Consider the following 17,997-nt stretch of genomic DNA (forward strand, 5'->3'; position numbering starts at 1 on the left):
GAAAGAATCTGAATGTCATTTCCTATAGTAAACTGGTCCAAGAGCAACCTTCAACAGTACTCCTGCAGTACTTGCTCTCAGAGCTACCTGTAGCCTCGGTCATTTCCCACTCATGTGGTCTTGCTTTAAAAGTTATCTAGTGGAAAATTTAGATTTCTACAGGGGAAAAGTAAAAAAAAATAATAAAATCTGAATGTGCACAGGACAAGCATTTTTCCATGGGAGATCTCCTAGTTAATCAGCCTCATCCTCTGTGATTTATCCCTGCACTATTACTTGTGCAGTGCTCACAGCCTTCAGGTTCTGTGGCTGTGAAGTAAAGAAGCAAGGGATTTCAGGGTGCAGGTATGGTAGTGCTCAAAGGCAAGACCATTGACAAGGTCACTTGGGATAGGAGATCCTCACTTCAGTTGGTTTGGCAATAATGTGCAGTGTTCCTCTGACTTTTACTGTTCTCCTCTGTGCTTTGTCACTTCTCAGTCACTTTGAAAAATCTTTATATGCTCATGGCATCTTCTATCAGCCTCTATCTTTTTCAGGGACTTTTTTTCAGCCTGTGATTTTTACAATACATTTCTCTTCCTCAACTTGTCTTGAATTGATTTTCCTTTGTAGTTTCTGCACCCCATTTTATCCTGCTTTCCTTTCTCCTTACACCAACTGAACGTTTATAGGTCCTTCCTATAAAGGGTGAAATTCTTTGGAAGAAAAATCTGATGTGATTGTCACTTCCCTGGCCTTAGCCATTGTTACCATCACCATCATGGCTTGCATTTCTAATGTATATGCAGCCATAATGCTCAAGCCGTTGTCCTGGGGTATGTGGGCATCTGAAAAGTGTGACAACTTTTCTGTCTCACTGGTTCTGCAACAAAAAAACAGGAACAGATTGCCCAGAGAGGTGGTAGATGCCCCATCCCTGGAAACTTTCAAGGTCAGGCTGGGGACAGGACTCTGAGCAACCTGATCTAGTTGAAGATGTTCCTGCACTTCACAGGGGGGGGTTGGACTAGACGACCTTTAAATGTGCCTTTCAATCCAAACCATTCTATGATTCTATAAAAAAGCAAAACTCCACCTGTATTCAGTGTTGCTGGTTCAAATCTGAGTGAACCTCCATGAAATTTTTCTTGTCACCTGGAACTACAGATGACAGGGACCTGGATGCAAATTTGCCTCAGTGATTTTGTGGATGGAAGGAAACATATAACAGAGGAAGGATGAGTCCAAGCCTGTCCTCTTTCTGGTACTTATTCCCTAGCCACAAGGCCACTTGTGTCAGAAACAGGATACAGGACCCCTTTTTTAGTTTACACAGTCACAAGTAAGCTGGAGGGTAAGCAACTGGTTTTAGAGACAGCTCAGAGGAGTCAGAGGAGGTTTTTCCTCATGCAATTGCTTGTTCCCTCTGAGGAGTTGTGGGCAAAACCAGAGATGTCTGTTTAGCAGCTAAGAAGTGTATTAAGTGCATTGTATTGTGTGCTTATCCTGAATCATGGACACCTTGTATCATATAAGCAAATACAAGGTATTTGCTTTAAATACAAAATTTATTCATTAATTCAGTAGTAAAATACCAGCTATTAGTGCACCAGAATAAAACAGGTAACTTGATAGGCATATGATACAAAAATAATCAGTTACAACAAATAATTTACAGATTTCAAACAAGGGCTGAGTTAATAGGTTTCCCAAGTCGGCTAATGTTACAAAATCACCAATGAGGACTTTCAGCCAGAACTCCTTATGAGGTGCAAGACATTAAGATTGATAACAGCATGATGCTTCATTTATCTTGCAGCATAAGAAACACTAATTGCCCGTGATGTTGGCTTTTATAAGATACAGCCCAATCGTTTCTATCTCTATGAGATTCACTCTGCTTTGAAATACTGAGCACCTTTATAATATCCCCTCTAACGCCATTCAAACACACAATGGCCAATGCTTCTCCTGGGAAGTTCCGCCATAAGTGGTGCACTATTGGGGATCACTGACAGGTGTCTTCTGCCAATTTTCCCTGCTTCACAGATACAGGATTTTTCCCCCTGCCTGTCTCAGACGTTCTGCTCTTTCTGAGGTCCCCCGGCAGTCTGTATCCTGTTGGTAACTGTTTTCTTGTGTGGATGGATGAGAATTCGACTCTGCTCTGGGGTTTGAGTTTTGGTCAGCTGTTTGCTGCTGCCATAGCTGCTGCACAGATAATTCATATGGTGGTGGCTGTTCCTCCTCGTTAGTTTCACTGATGAACTCTGTGCTGCTTTCGCTATACGGAGGCGGAGGGATATTGATGACTTCTTGCTGTTTTAGTGTGGAGGCAACTGGGAGTGGGAAGGTCTGTTTTTCAGGATCTGTGCTGTCTTCGTAGGAGGGGGGATAGAAGTCAGGCCTAAAAAAAGGCAAACCAAAAAGAAACACATCATAGTGAAATGTGATTTATCTCAAAGAGTGTGGTTAAACGCATTGTCTATTATGTTTCCAAAGTGTGGATGAAGCTTAAACTGTAAATGGAAACCTAAGTAGGCTTACATCAATGGAATATGTTCATATAAAACAGCTGGCATAGCTGGGACTATTACCGGTGTATTTCTGCAAAATGTTTTATTAAAACACAGCATTCTAAAAAGACGAGCCTTCCCCATCAGAGTTCCCACTCATGGCATACAAACACTCATGCTTCTGAGTATTTCAACAAGTGCCTGAGAAAAGTTTGGTTTGGAAGAAGAAAGAAATCACTGTCTGAAGTAGGTTAAATTAGCGAGTTATTTATTATTACAATAATAATTGTTTTCCACAGTTTTAAAATACATTTTGCATGTTTCTGCTTATCTAAACAGAATTTGCTGAATGTTGTTTTTATAGTGATTTTAGAAGACCCATTGTCAGTGTTTCTGGTGCAGTTTCCACAACAGTCCGGGAGAAGTAATTTGTATCCAGTGACCCTGTTAAAGACTTTTGTCAGGCCTAGTGCCAATCAGTTTAAGAAATTCTCTCAAAGCATGAGACTTTGCTCAGAAGTAGTGGGGACAATTACACAAGAAAACTTTAGCAGGGACCACATTGGGAGCTGAGGCTCCCTGCAGATCTCATTGGTAACAGGTAATATGAGTACAGCAGCACATCTAGAATTGTCTGTTGAGATAGAACTAATGATGCTCCTGCAGGAGCTCCATGAAGTCAGTGTACCTGCACCTGCTTCCTCCATCCATGCCTTTGGACCATGCTGTGCAACCTCCCATGTTTCCTGGAGTATACCTTACTTTACATATTTTTTGCACAAATTGCTGTTTGCACATTGCTGCTTGCTCTAGCAAATCAGATTTCAGACTACAGTTTTCTCTACAGAAATAGAATAAAATGGCTACATATTTTTTATTTTGTAAAAACCTTGTATTTTCTTTCTCAGTATGTTTACAAAACAGCATCCCTCCCTCCCAATTCATCATCAGCAGTCTGCAACACATACCTGTCTATGGTGCTGACACATAGGTCTCTACGGCTGGGATTTTGAATGAAGATGCTGCTGAGGCCCCTGTATTTCAAGACTTCATGGAAAGTGCTCCAGAAAATGCCAGTCACAAGAAGAAAGAACCCCAAAGCCAATAGGCAATAAAACACCAGCTCATTATTTCCACATCTGCATGTGGAGGAACTTGTGGAAACGCAAAGAACTCCCAGACAAATAGTGGAGAAACTAAGCAAGAGCACAAAAAGTCGAATAAAAGTGGAAACACCTTTTGGCATCTTTCCCAGCAGACACAGCACTTGGTTCCTGCCTGCTGTTTGTTTGCTGGTTGTCTCAGCTGTGCTTCTCATCTTCATGCATTGGTATTTTATACACTGCAGAATCAACTGGCCTTTGGACAATTAAGAGAAACAGGCAGTTTTAAGATACTCATTAACTCTTCGAGATAATCAAATCTTTTGAGATTAATTTGTAATCTTCAACCTACTTTCAGGAAGGAAACAGAAACGTCATTCACCATTCCTTTGCCACTGTAATCTCTGGAGTGCGTATTGAACTGCTGCATTTGTTGCATTTTGCAATGGTTTACACACTTCGTTAGTTTATGAATGAGACTTGTATTTCTTTGTTTTAAAAAACAAACAACAAACCATAAAAACACTGCTCATAACTTCCTGTTAAAAGTTTGAAGGGGAAATATACTTCTTTTTTAATCATGCATTTTCATCTTTCATTGGATTTTTGTCTCCTTCTGTCTTTAACACATTATTCAACTGCCTTGATATTTTTAACAGTCCTTTGAGAAAGGATAAATTTCTAGCTTGCAATGTGATATAATCAATGAACTTAGTATATAAAATGAAAGAAATAAAGATTTCATAATGTCAAAAATGGACATAAGCATACAAGGAATCTCCTTCTTTGTCTGCAGGTTCAGTTGTACTCTCATTCCTTTAACGTTATTCTCTTCTCTCTTCTGGCAATTTTTATTGACTGATTTTCAAAAGGGTCAGCGCTCAGAGCTATGCAGGGACACCTATACTCAGTTCTCCAGATATACTTAGACATCTGAAATTCAGAGATGCTTGCTACCAACAGATTTAGGCCTAAATATTGCTACATCCACTGCAAAAAATAATCTTTAGAACAGCCTATGGATTTTCTCTTGGAGAGTATACCCACTAGTTTTTGAGAGGGCATAGCAAACTCCATAATCATAACTTGACTTGTCTATTCAAGCTACCTTATTTAGAACATTACTAATCAAGTTTCTGAATATTTTCAACAACGGAGTAATTAACCAGACCTTGCCTAGGTTTGCTGTAAAATCTCCACTGGACAGTGTGCAAATCAGAACAGGGAACCATTAAAAAAATAGGCTCAGGCTCAAATCTTTATTTCAATAATGAGTTTATTGCAGGTATTGTTGGGTGATATTCAGTGAGGTGGGTTATGTATGGGTAACAACAAGTGATTATGAGAATTTTCTGCCATGGCCTATAACAGGGTTTCTTCCTACCTACGGTGGATTCTTTATTTAGCTACTGCAATCTGGGGGAGCTGTAGGACTTCAGTAGTCAACACAATAAAACTTTCTAATATACTGCTTGGGCCTAGATGCTATAAGTCATTTATGCAATCCTGAAAGAGTGTCCTGGTTTCAGCTGGGATGTGGTTAATTTTCTTTCTAGTAGCTGGTATAGTGCTATGTTTTGGGTTCAGTATGAGAAGGATGCTGATAATGTGTCGATATTTTCAGTTGTTGCTAAGTAATGTTTAGTTGGAGTCAAGGATTTTTCAGCTTCTGATGCCCAGCCAGCAAGAAGGCTGGAGGGGCACAAGAAGTTGGGAGGGGACACAGCCAGGACAGCTGACCAAACTGGCCAGAGGGGTATTCCATACCGTGTGACCCCCTGCCCAGTATATAAACTGGGGGGAGTTGGCATGAGGGGGATCGCTGCTTGGGAACTAACTGGGCATCAGCCGGCGAGTGGTGAGCAATTGCATCATGCATCACTTGTTTTGTATATTCCAATCCTTTTTATTATTATTGCCATTTTATTATTGTTATTATTATCATTATTAGTTTCTTCCTTTCTGTTCTGCTAAACTGTTCTTATCTCAACCCACGAGTTTTACTTGTTTTTTCCCAATTCTCTCCCCCACCTCACTGTGCAGGGGAGTGAGTGAGCAGCTGCGTGGTGCTTAGTCACTGGCTGGGGTTAAACCATGACAAAGACAGGGTAACATTTGATGGGATAAGGAAGGCTCCAGCTGTTCCTACTCTAGACCCTCGCTGCACCTCTGGAGGGGGAAATTCTTCACAGACACTTTCAACAGGGTGCTCAAGCCTCGTATCTTCCACTTAGAGGACAGAGTTTTGATTTCTTACTGTCCAGGAGTCCTGAAAGTACTGGGTCTCCTGTCTCACCGTGTCCTGGGCTGTACGTGTGTGAGCTGCACCACGACACACAATGTCACATTATATTTCACAGAAGCTTTACGGTATCTCATGTGGTGTTTCATGTCTGCTCAACCAGCACTGTATTTTTCTGCCCTGTGTTTATCCAAATGTGGCAGATATTAATTTACAACAAATCAGAGTATTTATAAGAAAACAGCAGCTGGTACAAAGCTGCCACACATTCTGATCACGTACAATTATTTCAAGCTCCCAGCACCATTACTGCTTCTTTATTCTCAAAGGATCTGCAAAGCCATTCTCACTTTTGGTTTCAGGATCTATCAGAATACCAACATGAAGAACAAATCTCATAAAACAGTATTATCCTTAGACAGGATTTTTCTAAGGTGGGTCACTCTTATGCCATAGCAAAAGTGAAAACACAGCAAGACCAGCTGCTGCCCTTCCTAAGGAAGGCATTCAGGTAAGGAATGATGTGGGATAGTCTTCATTTCAGAGCAAAACCTTGCCAAAGTTGAAATAGTCCTGTTCTCTCAGCCCCCGGCTACAGTCACCTACACAGCACCGAAGAAGTGTGGCACCACTTCATGTGCAGGTAAGAGCACAAGTGGGTGCCAGCTAATCTGTGGCTGATATGATAAACCAGGTGGTGTAAGTCAGTCGAGTGCTTCCCACTCTGCAATGCCTTCTCACAATTCCTTCGGTCATATTCCTGTAAGCCACCTGTTCCTTTACCAAAGTCACCTATTTATTTATTCTGATCTGGCTATCTGAAACTGACATTCACGTGTACTTTCCTGTACTATATTTACCCTGCTCAATTATGATAAGAAGGAAATCATCTTACCAGTAACTCATTATGCTGTCAGTATTCTTGTGACTCTCTGGCATGAGGACATCACAGACTGGTATCTCAGGACCATTATACACAACAGCAATTCACAGACATATTTAAATACACCGAATCTCCATGTGCACACTGCTGTTGTACACGTTCCACTTAGGTGTCTTTAACCCTCAATCACAGCCCGTACAATGGCAAATCTCTCCTCATATTTTCATATGATGTAGCTGGGGAAGCAGGTAATAATTATGTGTTTGTCTCTATGGTTGGGCTACCTCCTCACAAAAAACCTGCTAATAGTTTTGGAAATATATTGTCTTTCCTGCTTATGGATAAATAGAAATGAAAATCCCTCAGCAAGGCTTCCCCTTGGGAGCTTGTGTCTTGTTCAGTACCACTGCTACAGGTTTCCAGTTGTGCATTTCAGCTGCAGATGTGGCTAGCAAATTTTGAATACCGGTGGCAACCTGATTCTCAGTGATGCATGCTCCTCACCTGCATGTCCCTGAAAGGTCAAAACAAGCTCCCATTGCCTCTCCAGGAATGCGCTTTTTCTCATCCAGCCGTCACAGATCCAGGACTGTGTAACAGCCCTGGTCAGGACCTCTGCTCCTGGTGCAAAACTGCTGGCCTGCTCAATAGGGGTTTCATTTGCCCCTAAAAATCTGCATCAGCCATGCAAAGCACATGCTGAGAGCCCATCACACAGAACTACTGCTAAAAACCCCCCTGTCACTGGGTCTTGAGCCCTGCCTCTTCTCCTGTTGCCGAAATAACAGTTTGATTGATGCCTACACTCAATACGCACTTCCAGGCTGGACCTGGCCCCTGTCACCACACAGAAAAAAGGCTGCAGTACTCTCCCCAGGCTGGAGCCAGGAAAGTTTAACTTGTTCCTGGGCTACCACCATTTTTGCCTGGGAGAGGGAAAACTGATTGTCCTCCACCTCACTGTGAAGAAGTTTTCAGAGACGCTCAGACCACTGCAGCACTGACAGCATGCAGTGCTTCCCCAGCAGCCGAACTGCTGCATGCGAGTCTGGCGTGGGTGCAGGCAGTGGGGAGTTACTTCTTGTTGTGACTGCTTTTACTGCATCCTTCACAGAGGAGGTTGAGGGGGAACAAACCTATGAAACGTCGTCTTGCGTTAATGCTGCAAGTAAGACCACTGCATCATTCAGCATTTTAGCAGAGTACAGATGCACAGAGGAGCTGAACCTGTTTATTTGTCTAAGGAGTTCGGCACTGTGTGCTGGTGTGCTCTATGCTATTTCTTATGGAATAATAAAAAACGATTACCTTGAAATTTGATCTAACAATGCACCTTAACTGAATGCCAAGTTAATTTTCTGATCCTTACAAGAAAAATCTCCTCTGTACGTTCTTCTGAATCTTGCACATGTATATTTTGTAATGAGCTACAAAATTTTTATCTTTGTGGTACGGAAGTTTACAGTCAATCTTGTTCACAGTGAGCTCTCCTGTACTGTCTTTCCTTCTTAGACAAATGGGAGTGAATGCTCTGTATTGGTACTTTTAATGGGGTTTAGGTCTTTTGTAATGAAGTCTCCCTATAGAGAAGACGAATTCTGCTCTTGTCATCCCACAGTAAAGGCACGACTTCATGTGATGTCTGTACTGCTCTGAAACTGGCTGTAAGTGTGACAAGTTCTTTTTCCCTGTGCCCTCAGTTCATGTGCCTGCACTGCAGGCAGGCTGTGGGCTGCTTTCACAGGGATGCCTACCAGTCATGAACCCGCCTCCACAGTGTGAGCTTGGAACGTTTTCTGGAAGACGTGTTCCAGCAGCCCTTGAGGATAAGCCAGGATGGACACACAGAGGTATGTATGATAGATCCGTATCTCTAAATATGCATACATACAGACATTGACATGGAAGGGAAATGGGCATACAAAGATAATAACTGCTGCTCTCTGAGGGGAGATATCCCACTTTTTCCCTCTGTCTTGTCAAGATAAGGCAGCACTGAAGAGTATCAGTGTCTGACACATATCAGGCTAGGTTCAATGAAGGATCTACATGTCTAAGCATGAGGTATTTCCATCCATAACCCTGGGGCAGCAAACCTAGGAAGCTGACATCAGGCACCTTCATGCCCTGTGCAGCCTCTAAAGGAGTCAAGCACCTCAGACTGGGACCCAGGGTGGCCCTGCGGGGTATTTGGGAGCTCCCAGAAGAGGTAGCAGGAGGCCAAACATGTCTTAGCAAGCCGGTTTCCTAGCCACGAAGCTACCCCAAAACTATGCTGGGCTCTGAATACCACTCATAGGTTGCTCCCTGGCTGCTTACCATGGGGCTGATGGGTATTACAACATGCAGCTCACACCTCTCTATACGGCAAAAATTCAGCTGCAGAAGTAGCTGGTGAGCACAACAAACAGATCCTTTCCCTTAAAAGAGCTGCTCCACTGGAGAAGGCATAAAGTGGAGCAAATTCCCACCACCATGAGCTGCCACTTCACATGTGTGCAGGTGCAGGTTTGTCAGGGACCAGGGCATCACAGAAAACTGTTAATTTAGCCACCGGTTTCACAAAATTCAGGTCTTTAAAGGAGACCCAGTTGTGATGGTGGAAAGCAGTGTCCAGGAGGGGTAAAGCCATATGTTGGGGCTGTAAGTTTGTGCAGGGAAGATGAGAGTGGAGGCGGGGGGCACGAGAGGCCGGTGAGGCACAGCAGGACCCCTCAGAGCCCCAGCAGAGTCACTGCCACTGGGTGCCTGCTCACCAGCAACCACTGCTCCTCCAGAAAAGCAACGGCAAAAGTGTAAGCACGTGACAGAAACATATTGAATTAAACTGTTTAAATAGGTGCGTAAGTTACGTCTGTCTTGTCTAGTACGAAATCCACCAGTTCATCTCCCTGCTAGTGCAGGACTGTCTCCCAGAGCACCTTTGCTTCATGTTTCGTTGTTTCACATATTCATGAATGCTTTTCCTGCAATTGGTTTTCCCCATAGGCTAACAGATCAGCTGAATTTATAGTAAAATTTTTCCTGTATAATTTGCACTTTCTCCCTATCTGTTAAACATACTTTACGAAGTCATTTTTTTTTACTTCTGTTTTTTTGATGTTTCAGATCTTTCAGACTACCCACACACATAAACAAAACCACTGAGTTATTCATGACTGCTATCTAAAGTTCAGGTAATTACTGTAATTCACATCTCCTGTAGTACTAGTTGTTCTGAGACCACACAATATTTACTGAAATAATTATGTCGATGAAAACACTTTTTACTTAGTGTTTTCTATTTATTGATCTGCATTCATTGATCTGTGTGTTTTAATTTTATAGCTGGAACATGACAGCATCGTATCTGTGGTGACGCAGGCTAAGTTAATTGTTACAGGAAGAGCTGGACAGGAAACTATATCCTGGCTATGTGAAAAAATTTAAGAATTCAGATACATTCCCTTTCTATACTAGGTAAAGAGATAAAAAAAGGTATTCTGAAAAATCTTTAATGAAGAGGTTACAAAGATTAAATCATCTTAATTACTGTCAGAAGAATCAAAAGCCAGTGACCAGGTTACACCTCATGGTGGGGGGAACTGATTTGCATAATAAACTTCAGCCTTGGAAAAATACATTCATTTTCTATCATCACAGCCAGTTCCCTAGCATCTCTAAAAAATTCAAGTGAAGCAAGTGAGATCTGCCAGTGGCAGCTGCTGGCTCCACAGCATGGCAAAGGCAGAACCCGCAGCCCCTGGGAGGCTGCAATGTGCAGCCAACAGAGGACTGCTCAACATTGCGTGAAAGCTGTGGATGGAAGGCTCACCAGGGAATGATGGGTTAGTCCCTTGTGGTGCTGTGGGAAAAGAAGAAATAAAGGAACTCTTTTTATGGGGAAGCTATATATCTGTTGGTTGTTTCACATTTGCAGATCTTCCTATTTTTGCAAGCTGCAGAAGTCCGGTGCTTTCTGCAAGAGGTCAGTTAAATCTGTGACAACTGGCTAAGGGCATCTTTTCCTTGAAAATAGCACTTGATTTCAAATTACTGCATGTCACATAGTAGGTATACAAAGAAAAAAAACAAGAAAAGATGAGAAGATGAAATAGCCCTGTAATGCAGTTCAATTTTCAGGGTTCCATTATTTTTCTTATTTTACAATTTTCTGTAATGTTGTTCTTGGCCTTTTTCAACTTCCCTAACGTTTTGCAGCTAGACTGTTTTATTGGCAGTGGGTGTCTTGGACTGCATCAGGCTGGATGAGCAGACTTCCTATTTCTCTTACAAAACAGGAAGAAAGTTGCTTCTAATGAGGATCAGGTGGGAAAAGGGAATAACTAACGTGGTGTAAAGGTTGCTGAGTAGAACTGGCTGCAGACCAAGGTCAAAAGGTAGCAGTCCAGACGCACAAAACCCACTTCTTAGGAAGCCCGATTGAAGATGAACTTAGTGGATGTTCCACTGGATGATTTGACCACTGCAATTGTTTTGCAATTTGCCTTTCACTTGAAAAGGTCATTGCTTATCCTGTATCCTGTTGCAACCTGTAAGGCAATTTTCTCACAAACCACTTGCTAGAATTATGCTACTCAAAAAGAAATTTGTGATACCATACACATTTTTACGGAAGTTGTGAAACACAACTAAAAAAAACCCCAACAACTAATAAAGTGGAAAACTTTAAAATCAGAAAATAAAAAAATAGACATTTTAACAGAAATAAGTGGGATGTAGCAGTAGTAGCTGAATATTATATGGTAGTACATGATACAAGATAATATCATATTACAGGTCATGTGTGCTGCTTCTACTAAAAAGTGTTATTTTACCAGAAATGTCAATATTACATGTTTTTCTTTAGCCTGAAGTATATTATTTTTAATGAAATGAAAACTCAGAATTTAAACCAGTTTTGTTTTTCTCTTCTCTTATCTTCCAGCACCCTTAGCTTACATGATTTATTGGTAATAAATGTCTCAAAGGGTATTGTACATTGTTGTCAATAATTCAGTGCAGGTTTACCAATGGCCGTCTCTTTAGCAATTCTAGTATTCATCAAGAATGTGCACTAGAGGGCACGGGAAATGATTTTAACCTCTGCAGATGTAGTCTCTTCTCCACATCATGCCTGAATTAATTACAATGGTTTTGAAAACATGGGAGACTTTAAGAGTGAATGACAGCAGGAGCAATATGAACATCAAAATCATATTCCACAGATCAGTTCCTGTGATTTGATGCTGCCTGTGCAAACCTAAATGTGTGAACACAGCCAGGGCTACTCTTTGTCTTTGAAGACGTGGTGGTGTTATGAGGTCTAGCTGTTATTTGTGAATAAATGATTGAACTCCATAGAGGAAACTGAGTTCAATTTATTCTACAAATACTTGAAAGGAGCAAGGATGAAATAATTTGATTGAAAATCATCAGCTACATGATTTTTATTGAAAATTTTCCCCAAATCATTGAGTATAGTCTACCTCAGAAGTGGGTTGAACAAATGAGCAATAAATACTAATACTTAAAGTAAGGAGAAGTTAGATAATAAGTTTTAAAATCACTGAGAAAATTATGAGTTATTTTAGCAAATATTTAAATTTGCTTTTTGGTAACTCACACATTCATGTTTTTCAGGTATTTTTCCCAAATTTTATTGTTTTATTTATTTATTAAAAGAATTAAATACAGTAATTGCGATAACAGTTCAATAATTTAGAGTGATGTTGTGAACTAGCTACTCAGAAAAAATCATGCACAAAATGGAAAACTTCGTCATGAATGTGGAATTATCTTTGGCCGATCAGGCTGTCAATAAATCTATCAGAACTTGTATATTTTTTTAAAAAAATGAAATTAACATGAAGGATTCTCAGCAGATGCGATGGCTTCCCTTTTGATTTCTTTCTGTCAAAATCAGAATGCTAACTCCCTGTGTCAAAAAAGGTATTAGTAGACATTGTTCTTCTTCTTCTGTCTGCAAGAAGTTATAAAGGAAGGTTCTACTAGTGAAAATACAGGCATGCTGTACTTGTTTCATAGTCACACCTTTAAAAATATCACATCTTACATGGTATCCAAGAGCATGGGAAATCTATGAACAGCATATGCATTCCTATGCAACCAGACATTATGGTTCTTTCTGTAGAATTAAGGGTTAAAAATCGTCATGTGTACAGGGAAATAGAAAGCTTTTAAAATGCAAAAAAAAAAAAAATAAAAAAAAAAATCACCAAATAGAAGGCTTTGCTATCTGTTTACCTAGGCATAAGAATTAGACCCACAGGTAAAACAGGGTGACCAACTGTGCAGTGTGAATTACAGGGTACCTGGGGCTGTCATTTCCATTTTGCTCTTTAGCAACCATTTGCTACACAGTGGTGCCTCAAGAACAGTTGTATCTGCATCTCGTTCTGAGTAGGAAACAATTGTACAGCACTGCTTAGCAAACATGGATAACTTTGACCCTGCTGAATAAGGATCTTCTGTACAGGAGACAAGTTCCCTTTTGTTCATGCACTGAAAGAGTAGATAGTGTGCCAACCAAAGCATTCATCTTACAGAAAGTTTTGTAATCCACCATTACACACATAAGGATTTTGGCAGACTTCTAATCATAAATTAGTATATAATCACCAGTTAGGTATAAAGCAATGCTATTGTATGCAATTAGCTGACTATATTGTTTAATGACAGCGTAAAACCTCTTGGGAAAAAAATTGCTTAGGGAGAAAGTGTGAAAGCAATATTTTTCATTTAAAGCTTATATGTTACTTTTTAAAAAATCTTTTCTTTTTTCCTTTCACTCCCCCTGCATACTTAATCAATATAGAAGACAGTTGGCCTAGGATTAAGCTTCTTTCTTTGTTTTGTTTTTTTTTTTTAAATTGAGATTTAATGTTAAAATTTGTTTTTGTGCAAGTAGTCAAAGCAAGACATATACCTTCTATAGATACTTCCAAGCAGGGCTCAGATAAGCATGCAAACATATGACATTGCCCATATGAACCATGCTGCCCTCCGCTAGGAAAGGTGAGGACTGCCCTGGGCACTTGTTTAATCTGTCTTTAATTTTATGGTGAGGAAGGCACTGAAGCACAGTCCTGTTGGCATGGATGCCTATTTGCCGTTGGCAGCAGGAGCAAAGTCAGGTCTTCAGGCTTGGCTGTAAGACTTCGTCAGTTTTATAAAAAGCAGATTAAAAGCGAACTTTGAAGGAACTGCTGATAGGTCTTGTTCTAACAAAGCACAAAAAGCTTACAACTAGCTGTTTGGCTGTGCTGGAAGGTTTAATATTAAAACAAGAGTCGCTATTTGCTTTCAAATACAGTTAATTATTATAACATAATTAGATTGAACCTCCTGAAACTCTTCTTATTTGACATCACTGCAGTAGGTTGGCTGAGATTTACAATCAAATATCACATACTAACAGGTAGTTAGAGTTTAGTTGTTATGGGTGCAACTTTTCAGAATTTTAAGTGGGAAAGATGAAAAAGCCCTGCTATAGTTTAGAGGAAATATCCTGTGACAAGAGTTTTACACAAAACCAACAAATGATCCTAGGTAGCAAAGCTTTCAATTAATTTTTAGCAATTATTTTCAAGAGTGCATCTGGTATCAGAAATGACAACTATCTGTATTTGTTTCTGTAACTGTAGTGCATACTTTGGTACGTGCTTTTGTTTGCAATGGTATACCCATCTCTGATTTGATACAAAGGAGTTATTCGGAACTCAAGGAAGCCTCAACAGCCCATCATTTATGCAGTCAGGTTTATAAAGAAGCAGGTTTTCAGCACTTACAGCATACCTGATTTGCCAAAGAAACTGAGGAAGGTGGAAGTCGCAAGAAAATACAAAATCAAAAAAGAAAATATAAATAAACAAACATACAAAAGAGATAAGTGCAGTGGCCTAAGCAGCAGTTAGCACAGTTATGCTGGGGAAACACGTGGAAAAAAGTTATAGCCAGTTGCGTGTATAAAGCTTGCACTGTGTGAAGTTTTCACACTTTTGTGCAAATGAATAGGCATGCCCAAGGGAGAATTTGTCAGCCATACTCAGCAAAAAATAAAGAGAGGCCAGAGTAATATGGCGAGTCTGAGCAGGCGGAAGTTAGAGACGAGGGTCTGCATTTTGGTGAGTGGTCCTAGGAACATCAGCAAAGCATCAGCAGAGTCCTAGTGCTCTTCAATTTTCAGTTCAGAATCCAGAACTGCTGATATTGGCAGGCAGTACCTACACAACGCTGCTCGTTAATGCACAAAGCAAGGAGGCCTACACTGAGATGGCTGCTGTATGGGAAAATGGAATGCAGAAGTCTGCTATCTCCCTGATGATCCAAGGATAAACATCTGTTAGGACTGCAGGATCTGAAATGCACCACCAGAAGGTGCATGCAGTGGTTGATAGTCCAACTGCAAAAGCTGACTGACTTCACGCCTCCGGGAAGGATCTCTGTTCTCCTTGCAGGCTGATACAGAACACTGTACTGGCATTGCTTGTCATGATTTGATGATCCCCTCCCGTATGTGACAGAGGAACATCTCCACCTCCACAGAATGCACATGCAGACTCTGCCTCCTTTGTAGATCACCAGCCTTACACTTAGAGAAGACGAATGGGCACTTCCCACCTCAGATCTGTTAGGATGGTCACCATTAGTCTGCAGGAAAGAAGCGGGACTCTTTTGAAGTCATTGGCTTAGCCCTTCCCTCGGGTGCGGAGAACCAGAATGAGCACTGTATCTGGTCAAGGAGATGGTACAGATTGATCTATACATACCTAAGATACAACCTGGTCTGCAGCATGGAGGTCCAAATGTATTAACAACTCCAGTTGCTATCAGTTTGGCCTTGATAGCTTCATAGAGGAGGTAGAAACGGCTCGTGATACAGCACCCCACTGCTTACCCTTTGTGGGGATCTATAGCCACAGTGCAAAAAGGTAGCAAAGGCCACCTTTATTCTTTGGGGTATAAAGTTTAGGGGCATTTTAAATGGTACAGCTGATGGGGCTGGTACTAGAAACCCTGAGTAGAACCAGAGCTGGTGGTGACGCTGGAGGCAGAGCCAGTGCTACTGAGATCACAGGGTGTAACACAGACTTTTGTTTTGGACAGATGGTTATGCTATTTGATGCTGATCTAGTGGATGATATGATGACACTCAAAAAGAAGCTAAGAAAGCCACTACTTTTGATTGAAAACAGGTGGAAGGGAAGGCAAAGGAAAAAAGTAGCAAGGTAACAGAAAATTGGAAAAAAAGGGGGCAAAAAGGAAAAGGAACCAGAAAACAGCTCAACCAAAAACAAAGTCTGGATGAGTCAAACAGCAATTCTACCTTGAAATTATGACGTAAGGGGATCTGAAGAGTAAATGCAAACAGTATCAAATATGTTCTTAGTAAGGAGCAGAAGAGGCAGGGAATGTATGTTGTAGTGGTCTGACTCAAGTTCCTAGGAATGGACAGGACTACACAGAGAAAGATAAACACTTCACAGAGAACATTTGTGGCTTCACAAGAAAGGAGGGAATAAATCTGCAGTACTGCTGATGACAATCATGGCTCGGTGTGATTACACAACCATGATACAGACAGATATGACTGTAGGAGGCATCAGGAAAGATCTCTTCTGCAGGGACAGAGAAGCATTAATATCCATATCCAAAGGCAATGATGCTGTGCACAATTTATATTATCTTGGTTGAGGATCCTTTGAACCTGTACCAGATGCACAGAAGCACTGTTAAGTAAACAGGTGAATCAACAGCCTGTCGTACAGGAAGCAACAGAAAGTGCTGGACATGTTGTACTTGGCAAAATGAAAACAGAGAGGCAATATGGTTATTGTCTACAAACACATCAACAAGTGAACACCAAGGGGATAAAGAAAGAACTATTAAAGTTATTAGTGATGGAAGCACAGGAAAAAAAAAGTATTCAAAATAGGCAGCAAAAACCTTAGCCTGGAAATGAATAGGCTTAGAAGAGAGAAATTCTTGATTCATTTCACAATCAGGAGGGAAAAAAAACCTGTAACAGCTATTAAAATAGCTTAATAGAAAGGGCCTGAATGCCAGTGAATGCATATCTGTAGTGACTAGCTTCCCTGTCCTGTATTCCCGAGACACTTTGTATAAACAGGCTTCCGTAAGAGGAGGATATAGTATTATGAAGTTCACTTACTGATATTAACAGATGAACCGAAACACAATTTACTCTCTTGAGAACACATATCACATACTCTTAACTAAAACAAGGATGTCATGTTTGAGGGAAATACCATTCACCTTCCTCTTTCCTTCCCAGGATGTTGCCTCCAAAGCAGGAAGGCAAAAAAAGCTTTTCAGAGGTATTTTACCTGCAAAGTTTATGGTGACTTGGTCTCCAACTCATTGTGTCAGCAATTTAATTCACTTCTGTTGTTGATCATTTGTTCTCTGGAGAAAGAGAAAATGTGAGCCTGTAACCATACACCTGCAGGACACCTCATGCTAGCTTGACAGCTAATGTTTTATTTTCCCAGCTAACTTGCTAGGAGCTGCGTCCCCAGCTCCCTCTTCCCAGATAACAATCTCAGCTAGCCCCCATGTCTGTCACTGATCACTCTTTCTAGCTGCCTGATGCATGCTAGGTGTCATAAGTAGGATGTCCCATGCTCCTGATATCTGTTGCCTTTACTATCACAACGTAACCTTTGAATCCATTAATTTGTCTGAAGCACACCAAAAGCTATTAAAAGTACAACTTCAGAGGTTTCTCCACTAAAAATGCAGCTGTTGAGCACTGTCTTTGTATTTTCCTTACTGCAAGTAGCCAGTCCAGGCTCACCCTCTGGATTTTTCAGGGATGTGTATCTTTCAAAGCCTTCAATAATCTGACCTTGAAGGAGAAGCAGAATTGAAGTCCTGTGTATTTATTCCTCAGCTCCTATTAAACATTGTGCAGAAATGATCTGGCTTCTGGAATAACGCTACAGCTCTTCAGTCAGTGAAAATCACTACCCAAGGGATTGTGTGCCTACCTCCCAGCTCACAGTTACTGCCATGTGTCCTTCTTAGCCCCCTTTTGCCTCCCTTCCCATTTGATCCAGCACTCCTGTTCAAATGGCCACAGTGTGAATCAGATAAAGGAGCTATTTTCTTTTTCTCCTTTTTCTGCTGGTCTAGTTCACCTTGTAGCTGCTCAGCTCCTAAACCCAAGTGAAGGGGCAGCTAGAGGTGGTCAGCTGGGGCAGGAAAAAGGGCAGAACTTTACCTTTTGGCATCTGCGTACTTGTTGAT

The 17,997-nt window shown here is 41.0% G+C and overlaps 1 protein-coding gene across 1 annotated transcript; it reads right to left on the reverse strand.

The window, feature by feature from the left end:
• Nucleotides 1-2,025: 2,025 nt before the first annotated feature.
• Nucleotides 2,026-3,852, reverse strand: TMEM252 (transmembrane protein 252). The gene is made up of 2 exons (XM_049794529.1): nucleotides 3,467-3,852; nucleotides 2,026-2,389 (listed from the first exon to the last, which is right to left on the reverse strand). Exons 1-2 carry the CDS (start codon nucleotides 3,820-3,822, stop codon nucleotides 2,026-2,028), a joined length of 720 nt encoding a protein of 239 aa, XP_049650486.1. The 5' UTR covers nucleotides 3,823-3,852.
• Nucleotides 3,853-17,997: the final 14,145 nt, after the last annotated feature.

Source organism: Accipiter gentilis, chromosome Z (assembly GCF_929443795.1).
Source record: "Accipiter gentilis chromosome Z, bAccGen1.1, whole genome shotgun sequence".
NCBI lineage: Eukaryota > Metazoa > Chordata > Aves > Accipitriformes > Accipitridae > Astur > Astur gentilis.

What these genes read in the sequence shown, in the direction of transcription:
- TMEM252 (XM_049794529.1), bottom strand. Translation starts at nt 3,822, where the DNA reads ATGAAGATGAGAAGCACAGCTGAGACAACCAGCAAACAAACAGCAGGC. An exon ending in TGTGTCAGCACCATAGACAG is followed by an intron (nt 2,390 to 3,466) that starts GTATGTGTTGCA and finishes GCCTTTTTTTAG; the next exon opens with GCCTGACTTCTATCCCCCCT.